This window comes from Saimiri boliviensis, chromosome 2 (assembly GCF_048565385.1).
Source record: "Saimiri boliviensis isolate mSaiBol1 chromosome 2, mSaiBol1.pri, whole genome shotgun sequence".
Lineage (NCBI taxonomy): Eukaryota > Metazoa > Chordata > Mammalia > Primates > Cebidae > Saimiri > Saimiri boliviensis.
In genome coordinates, this window is record NC_133450.1 from 39706289 (window position 1) to 39718378 (window position 12090).

At 39.7% G+C, this 12090-nt stretch overlaps 1 protein-coding gene across 6 annotated transcripts in view; it reads right to left on the reverse strand.

Moving 5' to 3' along the window:
- Positions 1–12090, reverse strand: part of SYNE2 (spectrin repeat containing nuclear envelope protein 2) — a 390475-nt gene that overhangs the window by 178283 nt on the left and 200102 nt on the right. For all 6 annotated transcript variants that reach the window (XM_074393137.1, XM_074393136.1, XM_074393135.1 and 3 more), the window contains exons 46-47: positions 2476–2631; positions 744–1009 (exon numbers count right to left, since the gene is read on the reverse strand). In XM_074393137.1, the coding sequence (XP_074249238.1) occupies positions 744–1009; positions 2476–2631 (422 nt within the window). The remainder of the gene's footprint in view (positions 1–743; positions 1010–2475; positions 2632–12090) is intronic.

Here is a 12090-nt window from a genome sequence, read left to right on the forward strand (position 1 = left end):
ATGAATATATACCAAACTATTTAACTAATTATGCTGATACTAAACAATTACATATGTTTCTCTCCCCTGCCCACAGTTTAGAAGAAATTCTTGACAAAAATAATACTGAATTACATAGAATGTAAATCTATTTTGTAGATATTTACGGTGTGAATTGTTTCATACATTACTATGTAAAACATATGCAATCATATAAATTATTTTTTGCATGAAACCAACAGTTTCCTTAAATGGCTTCTGCTATAGTTTGAATGTATGTCCCTTAAAATTCATATTTTGAAACCTAATCACCAATGTAACGGCACTAAGAATTAGGACCTTTGGAGAGTGATTATGTCCTGAGGGTGAAGCCCCTATGAATAAGCGTAGAGCCCTTATAAAAGCGACTCCAGAGAGCTGCATTGCTCTTGCTACATGTGAGGCCACAGCTAAGATGTGCCATCTGTGAACTAGAGAGCAGGTCCTCGTTAGGCACTGAATCTTCTGTTGCCTTGATCTTGTACTTCCCACCCTCCAGAACAGTAAGAAATAATTTTCTGTTTTTTATAAGCTACCTCGTCTGCAGTATTTTGTTACAGCAGCCCAAAAAGAGACAGCATCCATATGAAATAAATTTCAATACTGTAGCTTTAAAGTCATAATACCCTTTCACAATATAAACTCTTAAAACTCTGGGCCTGTCCAAAGTGGTAGATGATTGTGCTTGAATAAAAAGAATGCAAGTCCTAAATTCTTACACTTACACTTTTAGGCTTTCCTTGTCTGTCAACAAGGCTTTCACTGAGGATTCAACTGCAGCAAGGTGTTCCTGAAAATCTCTGAGGAGACAATATTGGCTTTCTTTGTTTTTCTTCAAAGTAGTAAGTGCCTGAAGCAAATTGTCCAAGTGCTGTGCCGAATATCCTGCATTGTGGAGACCCAAGGCCCCAGTTTCTGTTTTGTTGAGACATTCCGTTTGCTCCAGTGGCTCAAGGGCTGCTTTCTTTGCTTCCAACTGGGTATATAATTCCTAAAAATGAGTCACGCAAATCAGTCAATAAACACTCACTTACTTATGCATTATTTCATTCATCTTCTTTCCTCTTTCTTTGAGATAACACACTCTTTTGTCAAGAAGAGGTTTTACATATTTCGTTTGTAAATAGGGTAACTACAGTCATAACTTTTAAAATAATAATTATTATTATTTTGTCATGCAGGATAGGATGCAGTGGGCAATCATAGTTCACTATAACCTCAAATTCTTGGGCTCAGGTCTCCTACCTCAGCCTCTTAAGCAGCTAGGACTACAGGTGCATGCCACCACACCCAGATAACATTTTTATTTTTATTTTTGTAGAGCTGAGAGTCTTGCTATGTTGCGCAGGCTGGTCTTGAATTCCTGGCCTCAAGCCATCTTCCTACCTTAGCCTCCCAAAGGACTAGGATGACAGGCATGAGCCACCATATCCCTAACATTTAAAAGGTTTTTCTTCCCAAAAATCACGTTAAAATTTAGTCTAAAATTCACCATTGGTCCAGCATTTAATGTCAATTAGATCACTCTACTCTCTTAAAGCGTTCTGCAATATCTAAAGGAAGATTCATCTTATTTTTATTATTTACATACATCACCCTCTTTCCTATTTTAGATGCATGATTACTGTTGTGGAAACTTGGCTAAAATGTATGGACAGTTTATAGTTTCCTTTGGTTTTTGTTTTTTCTTTTTTTTTTTTTTAGAGACAGGATCTCACTCTGTCATCTAGGCTGGAGTGCTGTGGCATATTTACAACTCACTGCAACCTTGAACTCCTGGGTTCAAGTCATCCTCCTATCTCAGCCTCCTGAGTAGCTGACACTACAGGCACATGCCATCTCACCTAAGTAATTTTTGTATTTTTTTTGGTGGAGATGGGGTTTCAAAATGTTTCCCAGGCTGGTCTCCAACTGCTGGACTCAGGCAATCCTCCCACCTCAGCCTCCCAAAGTGCTGGTATAGCAGACATGAGCCACCATGCCTGGCCACAATTTCGCTTTTTAGAACATGGCCATATGTTGTATTTTTTTGAATACTTTATATAGCTGGAAGCATATAAATACATAAATCTAACTACGTAAACACAGATGTAAAAACAAAGGAGGAGGATGCTCATAACACTGATTGTTAGGAGAAATACATTTGTCAGAATCAGAAGAATATATATGAGTAACAAAAGGAATGATGGTAAGTCAGTATCTCCAAATTTTGTCACTAAGTTTTTAAGAACTTTGTGAAATAGAAGACTAACGTTCATTAAACTCTTCTACTTTCTAAATGGAAAGATTTATACAACTTACTTCATACATAATTATACAGTTACCAAATTGATCATCAGGCAAAGGTTAAATAAGACTTTTCACTCTGTACAAGCAAGATTTTGGCAATTAAAATATATTGTATTGCAATGGATAAATGATGCAATCATCCGGTCAGTGTTTTTCAGGTTTCCATACCTTTATTTCTTCTAATTGTTCATTTCTTAACATAATATCTAATTCTAAAGGTTGATTTTGCAGCTCATTGACTTTCTGCTCATCTTCAGTGTTTTTCATGCTTTCTTGAACATTGAGAGAAAGTTGCTTTGACATAACCGTTTCCACAGCTGAATCCTGAAAATATAAAAAGATTAATTGCTGAATAGTCTACTTTCCAAATAAATAATTTTTATTTTTCTTGACAAAAACATTCCAGTTTCTTCTATTTACTTGGATTATAGACTTTAAACGTGTATTTGGGTACTACAAAAGATGATTTTTTAATACAATACACCTATGTCAGTATTACCCCAAGATGAAATCTTTTTTGACAAAGTAGTATAGGATATAGAGCAGCTCAAATGCATATTGAAGCAAACTCTATAGTCTTAAAGACAGAAAAATGATATTAAAAAAAAAAAAGGTGTATGCTTTAGTGTTCACCAGGATACAGTGGGCCGGGCAAATAACAGGTATTTATTGTTACCTACTGGTAGATTAAAGTAAGTGGCTAGATGGGGGTAACGCCAAGGATTCATGATATTAATTACAGCAACAGGAGGCATCCAAATGCCTAGGCAGATAGGGGCAGGTCCCCGGTGAAACCCAGCCTCCGTGCCAAAGACAATTTAAAGCCTGAAAGCCAAACTGCAAGTTAATTCCTAGGACTGCACTGATAACTTGTCTTCCTGTTTGGCACACCTTCCTCTAACTGATCCCCATCCTTCCCCTATTTTACATATACCTACCCTTTCCTAATTGGTTTTCCACACTTTTATGCTCATCTTTGAGTGGTGTCTTCACTTTAAACTTTTTTGGATAATTACAAACCAATCAGCACGCACTCCCTATCTTGTGCCTATAAAGACCCCAGACTCAGTCAGTAGAGGAGGAGATGGCCTGATTTCAGGGAAGAGAAAACCTGACTTCAGGGAAAACAACCTGCCCTTCCCATATCTTCTCCAGCTTCCCTCCCTGCTGATAGCCATTTTCATCACTCAACAAAATTCTTTGCCTTCACCATCTTTCAATTGTCCACGTGACCTCATTCTTCTTCGATGCTGGATAAGAGCTCAGGACCTACCAAATGTAGGTACCCAGAAAAGCTGTTACACCAGTCCTTTGCCTTTGCTGGCAGAGGGCAGCTGCCCCACATAACGAGGCAAGGGGCCAAATGAACTACTAACACACTGCCATCTGTGGACAGCAGAACTAAAGGAGTGCTGTAACACCCCCTCTAGGGCTTCAGGGTCACAGGCACCCTCAGTCAGGCACCGCCACGTTCCCCTAAAGGCGACATGCCTAGTCTGGCTACAGGCCCTGCACAGAACTCGCTCCTGTCTTGGCACACAGAGTAGCTGGCTATATCCTATGCTCACTTGCTCACATGCTCCCTCCTGCAAGGAGCCAAGTAAACAGGGCACCCCTTTTATGAGCATGGTTAAGGGGCTGAGGAAAATCCTGCATCATTAAGAATAAATTGGTGGCCGGGTGCGGTGGCTCAAGCCTGTAATCCCAGCACTTTGGGAGGCCAAGGCGGGTGGATCATGAGGTCAAGAGATTGAGACCATCCTGGTCAACATGGTGAAACCCCGTCTCTACTAAAAATACAAAAAATTAGCTGGGCATCGTGGCGCATGCCTGTAATCCTAGCTACTCAGGAGGCTGAGGCAGGAGAATTGCCTGAACCCAGGAGGCGGAGGTTGCAGTGAGCCGAGATCGCGCCATTGCACTCCAGCCTGGGTAACAAAAGTGAAACTCCGTCTCAAAAAAAAAAAAAAAAAAAAAAAAGAATAAATTGGCTAGGTGCAGTGGCTCATGCACTTTGGGAGGCTGAGGTAGGTAGAATGCTTGATCTCAGGAGTTCAAGGAGTTTGCCATGGGCAACATCTATACCTATCTATACCCATTTGTACAATATTTGTACCCATCTGCACAAAAAATACAAAAATTAGCTCAGTGTGGTAACATGTTCCCGTAATCCCAGCTACTCAGGAGGCTGAGGCGGGAGGATCACTTGAGCCCAGGAGGCTGAGGCTACAGTGAGCCATGATTGCACCACTGCACTCCAGCCTGGGTGACAGTGAGACCCTGTCTCAAAAACATTTTTATTTCAAAAAAAAAAAAAAAGGATAAATTATGTCTTAAGCCAATCCGTAGTAAGAATTCAAACCTCAGTAAGACAGAACAAGTTATATATGAGATAATTTGACCTTTTCTGAAAGTGTTAAGAACTTGAGGTTCTCAGTAGGACACAGAGAGACAATGTATTCACTTGCTCATTCTTTCAATAAATATTTGTGGAGCCCTGAGACATACCAAGCACCATGGCAGTAATTTCAAAAGATGTCCACTGTTTTGCTAAGGTACTTGTTTTTATTTTCGGGTTACTTTATAAATGAAAAATTATTTAATTGTGCTACATACTTTCATGTTCATAGAATCTTTGAGGTATCAAATCTGTGAATAAAACATGACAACATCCCCAAACAAGGTAGAAATTATTGTCTTAAAAATACCATCCAGATAGTAATATAGGATGTTAACGATAGCGGAAACTGGGTGCAGGGGCATAAAGGAACTTTTTGTATTATCTGCAACTTCTCTGTAACTAAAACTATTCTAAAATTAAAGGTTCATTTAAATAAAACAAATGCTGTCTGGGGCTTCACCAGTTCTAACTGGAAAGATAATTCAGCTGTCCAGGATTATTGGTTGTGAAGTACTTAATTGGCATTTAGCATGAGTCACTTCTAAAAGGCTACAAATGACTGAAATAACTGCAAATTTCCTCCAGTTCCAACAATGTACTCATGCAAACTGTGATGAAAATCTACACCGAGGGCTGCAGCACCTCACAGGGGAAAGGTCCAAGAAGACTGTGAGAAGAAAGAGAGGTGCCACACCTCAGGGTTCACTGGCCAGTAGTGCTTTCTGCCTATAAGCCACCATTATATGAGCTAGACAGCTGTCTCCTTTCTATCTGATGGTTACTATTTCTTAGAAGACCCCACAGAAATACGGCTGGGGCCCAAGAGAGCATGCACTAAAGGCCTGGATACTGGACCTGAAGAACACTTCATCTGTTGCTGACCATCTAGTTAGATTGTGGAACCCTTGGTCTCTCTTATCTGATGATCCAGTGCCTGAGGACTATGGTTACACAGCAAAAAAGCAACATTTCTAATGACTGCCTTTAGTCGTCAGAAAAAGGATTCTCGAAAACCTGAAATTATCCCCAAAAGATCAATTGTTTACTAACCCCCAAAGCCATGTTTCCAACTTGGCAGAAAAGCCAACAGAATCCCTTAGACTAATATTTCAAACGTAAAAGGAAACATTCCTTTGCTTGTGGTAGAGAGGTTAGAACAGACTTCAGGTCCTGATAGGCTCCCGGAATGATGGATTCTTTTAACAACAGGCGTCCTTTGCTCATCACCCTATGCTCCATTTTATCTTTACTTTGCAGGCTCATTTGAAACATTTTATTTTAAAATATAAAACATTTCATATGAACTTAAAAGAATAAAATATAGCTCTATCAGTCCATTTTCACGCTGCTGGTAAAGACATACCTGAGACTGGGCAATTTACAAAAGAGAGGTTTAATTGGATTTATAGTTCCACATGGCTGTGGAAGCCTCACAATTATGGTGGAAGGCAAGGAGGAACAAGTCACATCTTACGTTAATGGCAGCAGGCAAAGACAGAGAGGTTGTGTAGAAAAACTCCCATTTTTTAAAAACCATCAGATCTCATGAGACTCACTATCACAAGAACAGCCCAGGAAAGACTTGCCCTCATAATTCAATCATGTTCAATTGGGTTCCTCCCACAACACATGGGAATTGTGGGAGTTACAATTCAAGATGAGATTTGGGTGGGGACACAGCCAAACCATATCATTTCACCCCTGGCCTCTCTAAATCTTATATCATATTTCAAAAACAATCATGCCTTTCTAACAGTCTCCCAAAACCTTAACTCATTTCAGCATTAACCCAAAAGTCCACAGTACAAGGTGTCTTTATCTGAGACAAAGCAAGTCCATTCTGCCTAGAGCCTGTAAAATCAAAAGAAAGCTAGTTACTTTCTAGATACAATATGGGAACAGGTATTGGATAAACACAGCCATTCCAAATGGGAGAAATTGGCCAAAACAAAGGGGATACAGGGCCCATGCAAGGCCGAAATTCAGCACTGCAGTCAAATTTTAAAGCTCTAAAATGATCTCCTCTGACTCCAGGTCTCACATCTAGGTCACACTGATGCAAGGGGGGTGGTTTCCCATGGTCTTGGGCAGCTCTGCCCCAAAAGCTTTCCAGGGTACGGCCTTCCTCCCAGCTGTTTTCATGGGCTGGCATTGAGTGCCTGCAGATTTTCCAGGCAAGCAGTGCAAGCTGTCGGTGGATCTACCATTCTGAGGTCTGGAGGACGGTGGCCCTCTTCTCGCCGCTCCACCAGGCAGCGGGACTCTGTGTGGAGGGTCCAATACCACATTTCCCTTCCACACTTCCCTAGTAGAGGTTCTCTGTGAGGGCCCCACCCCTGCAGCAAACTTCTGCCTTGGCATCCAGGTGTTTTCATCTTCTGAAAGCTCCCAAACCTCAATTCTTCACTTCTGTGCACCCAAGGCTCAACACCACACGGAAGTTGTCAAGGCTTGGTGCTTACACACTCTAAAGCCACAGCCTGAGCTGTACCTTGGCTCCTTGTAGTCAAGGATGGAGCAGCTGAGATGCTGAGCACCCAGTCCCTAGACTGCACACAGCACAAGGACTCTGGGCCCAGCCCACACAACCATTTTTTTTTCCCCCTAGGCCTCTGGGCCTGTAATGAGAGGGGCTGCTGTGAAGGCCTCTGATATGCCCTAGAGACATTTTCCCCATTTCCTTGGGGATTAACATTGGGCTACTCATTTGTTATGCAAATTTCTTCAGCCGGCTTGAATTCCTCCTCAGAAAATGGTTTTTTTTCTTTTCTATCACATTGTCAAACTGAAAATTTTCCTAACTTTTATGCTCTGCTTCCCTTATAAAACTGAATGCCTTTAACAACACCCAAGTCACCTCTTGAATGCTTTGCTGTTTAGAAATTTCTTCCGCCAGATACCCTAAATCATCTCTCTCTAGTTCAAAGTTTCACAAATCTCTAGGGCAGGGACAAAATGCCATCAGTCTCTTTGTTAAAACACAAGAGTCACCTTTGCTCCAGTTCCCAACAAGTTCCTCATCTCAATCTGAGACCACCTCAGCCTGGAACTTATTGTTCATATTGCTATCAGGATTTTAGTCAAAACCATTCAACAAGTCTCTGGGAAGTTCCAAACTTTCCCACATTTTTCTGTTTTCTTCTGAGCCCTCAAAACTGTTCCAATCTCTACCTGTTACCCAGTTCCAAAGTTGCTTCCATATTTTCAGGTATCTTTTCAGCAACGCCCCACTCTATTGGTACCAATTTTCATAATCAATTTTCAGGCTGCTGATAAAGACACACTCGAGACTGAGCAATTTACAAAAGAAAGGTTTAACTGGACTTACAAGGAGGAGCAAGTCACATCTTACATGGATGGCAACAGGCAAAAAGAGAGGTGCAGGCAAACTCCCGTTTTTCAAAACCATCAGATATCATTAGACTCATTCACTATCATGAGAACAGCACAGGAAAAAACCCACCCCCATAATTCAATCACCTCCCACCAGGCTCCTCCCACAACACATGGGAATTGTGGAAGTTACAATTCAGAATGAAATTTGGGTGAGGACATGACCAAACCATATCAAAAACAGACATACATTACTGACCACACAAATTGAAAGTGATATAATTTTCTGTATTAAAAAGGTAATTTAAAACCTAACCTCTATCTATCCCTTTTCAACTCTTCCTCTCCAAAACCAACCAATGTTCTAAAGTGTGCACATACACTTTTATGCTTTCACTACTTATGTTAGTATTCATATAACATTACTTTATATGTTTTAATTCTTAATGAAATAGAATCGTGGATGTATCATGTCATAACTTGTTGTTTTTTTCCACTCAGCAGTATGTTTTGAGGTTTACCCATGTTAACAGATATAAATCTAGCTCATTACACTGAATGAATGAAAATGAATTTTTCATGTTAGACTACTGTGGACAACAACATTGCTTCCACCTTTTCATGTAATAGATATGCTGTGATATATACCCTTGTACAGATCCTCTTGTGCATATGTGGAGTTCCTTAGGAATCTACATAGAGCTAAAATTACTAGTAGTGTGCTTCCTTTGACTCTCAATAGATAGTTAGTGATTTATTCTCCACACTGAATTACTATTTATATTCCTACCAGCATAGTGAAAGAGTTCATATTTCCTTTTTTTTTTTAAACAGCGTCTTTCTCTGCTACCCAGACTGGAGTGCAATGGTGTGAACATGGCTCACTGCAGCCTCAATCTTCTGGGTTCAAGTGATCCTTCTGCTTCAGTCTCCCAAGGGACTGTACACATACACCACCACATCTAGCTAATTTTAAACTAGAGATGGGGTCTTCCATGCTACTCAGGCTGGTCTTGAACTGCTGGGCTCAAGCAATCCTTCTGCCTCAACCTCCAAAGGTGCTGGGATTACAGGCATGAGCCAGAGCGCCTGGCCTGAGCTACTCTTCATATGTTCACGGGACATGCGAGTCCTGCCTTTTGGCTTTTTTTGTATTCTGGATGTAAATCTTCTAATAGTTATATGCATTGTTATTATCTTTCAGTAGATTGTCTTTAAACTTTATGTATGACGTCTTTTGTTGAACAAGAGGTTACTGTTTTAATTTAGTCAAAATTTATCTCTCTTTTCCTGTTTAGGCTTCTGGTTTTAGGGCCTGTTTAAGAAAGTTTTCTATGCCCTAAGATTACAAAAACCATTCTTTTATATTCACTTGTAAAGATTTAAAGTTTTTCTCTTCACATTTAAGCTTTTCTCTAGCATATTTTTGTTTGAAGTTTGAGATAGGTAAACTTTCGGTCTTTGTCTGAAAATGTATTTTGCCTCATTCTAGAATGATAATTCAGCTAGGTTGACAGCTCCTTGAAGATCTTATTTGCCCCGCCTTCTTACTTTCCATGTTGAGAAATTTATTATTGACATACATGTTTTATTAGAGGGAACTTTTTTCTCTAGTTGCCTTTAAGATTCTTCTTTTTGGCTCTGGTGTTTTACTAGTTTAACTACAATGCATTTGGGTAAGAATTTATTTTTATTTAGTATGTTCAAGGCTCTCTGTACTTCTTGAAACAAGATTCATATTTTTTCTCAATTTTGGAAAATTTAAAGTTTTGCCTTTACTCCAATCTCTCTATTCTCTCCTCCTAAAGCTCTTATCAGAAATGTGTTCAATCACTGCCGTACAGCCTCTGGCTCTCTTAAAACTCCTTCCTATTTTCTGTTTTTTTAAACCTCACCTCTACAGTAGGAGGTACATCTCTTTATAGATGTTGGATTTAGTGATAATTTTCTCAGTCATATATTCGAAATCTCTGCAGACTATGTCAAATTTGCTGCTTAATTTGGCCAAAGCAATGGGCACTTAATGACTTGTTTTGTTCAAGTCCCTTATGATTCTTTTTCATATCTGTCCTTTTGTTCTCAAAGTACTGTATTCTTTCCTTATGATTTCAGTTTCTTCTTTTTTTTAAATCACTAATGAATTTAAACATGTTATGGTAAAATATCTTTCATTTTGCTGCATTATCTCACTTTCTTAGCGTATTCTCTCATTTGATGGGATGAGTACTCCTCCTTGTGGTAGACTGTTCCTCTGTGTTATTTACTTATTTATTTATTCATTCATTCTTACTAATTCTTTGTTATCAGACTTTTCTTTTTTTAACCTACTTGTGGGCATCTCTTTGGCCTGACTGGTAGATAGATAGACAGACAGATTAGAGACTGATTTTCATGTTAATTTCTTGGCTAGACCCGCTCCACAATGCAATTAGTGTAAATTTAGACTCAAAACCTGCATGGGGTTGGTTTAGGTTTCTCATGTAAGACCTCTTATTTCCATTTGTAACTGGAAAATGAAGCTTTCTAGTCCTCTCTCTGGCTTGAGATTTTCCTGGTCTATTTTTTCCCAAAGGTACAAGATTTTCAAGGACCCATGTCTATTGTGGAGTATCTACCAATGCACAGCCTCTCATTGAACCCCTACAAATTCTAAGCCCCTGGACATCTAATTCTTTCCCTTCTCCCCTACTCCTGAATTTTCTCTATTTAAAAAAGAAATTATGATTAGCATAAACTCAAGACAAAGTACAATTCTGAAGAGTGTACGAAGACATACATACTGAGCTTCTGAGCATAAATAAAATGTTCAAAGTTAATAATACATTTAAAGTGCAAAATGACCATTCTATCAAAGCATGGCTGGGTATATGGCTAACAACATTTACTCTCTTTTTCAAAATGTTGCTTTTTTTCAAACACAGACCTTTACTTTCATTTGGGTCTGTTGGAAAAAGAATAGGAGGTGATAAGAATATCATCAACTTTTCCTAAGGGCAGGACCATGACAGTTTCATCTTTACATCCCAAGTCACAATATAAACATTCCACTTCAGCATTAAAAATGCTGAGCTCTAAATGACCGAGCATGGACTCCAGCCTGGCACACATGTTAGCACAGTCACAAGAGGCAAGCCAGTCACAGCTTCACTATCCCTTTTCCCTTTCAGGGGCTATGGCCCATGGCTATGGTAACTTTGTGACAGGCAGAAACCTAAATCCAATACTTGTAACCTGGCAACAGTGGGGCAGAGTGTTATGCCAGCTCTAGATGACGTATTTCTTTTTTCTCTAAAGCTTTACAATATAAAGCAGCGAAAAAACAACTCTTTGCATAAGCATACATCACCGCTAGAGGCAAACCCAAAAGCCAGATCAACATAATCTCAGAGGCTGCCCATTTCTTAGTATAACATCTAAAATGTTAATGTGACCCATAAGGCACAGCCAGCCACACCTACCTCTCAGGCCTCCTCTGTGTCACTCTCCTCTGCCACCTGCCTCCTGTGTTGCAGCCACCGTGCCCTGAATCTGCTTCTGAAACTCCTCATGCTTTTCCCCACCACAAGAGGAAATAACATTTCTGTCAAAAACGCTCCCCACACCCAGCCCTGAACTCACTGACTCCAACTGACACTTCTAGTCTCCATTCCAATGTTGCTTCCTGGGAGCTCTCTGACACAGCAGTTTAGGTCAGATTCCTTGGTTAAAGACTATTATGGAGCTGGGTTCCTTTCTTTGGCTCCTGTTAATTAGATTCTCATTGGTAGAATTAGTTGATTAATGTGTATCCCCCCCATCTAGACTAGAAACTCTATGAGAACAGAGACCATGTCTACGTACAAATCCTCATTGCCTACTCAATAAATTTAAACTGAGTAGATGTACAGATGAATTCAAACCAGAGGATTTAAACCAGAGTTAGAATTTTATTTAGTCTTCCATTTCCAAATATTAATAATATGTTTGTCTTTGCCCTGTGGGTGACAGGGAAAAATTTTTGTTTTAATTGTTTTAATGTATGGGTTATAGGGTAAAATGGAAAGAAACTG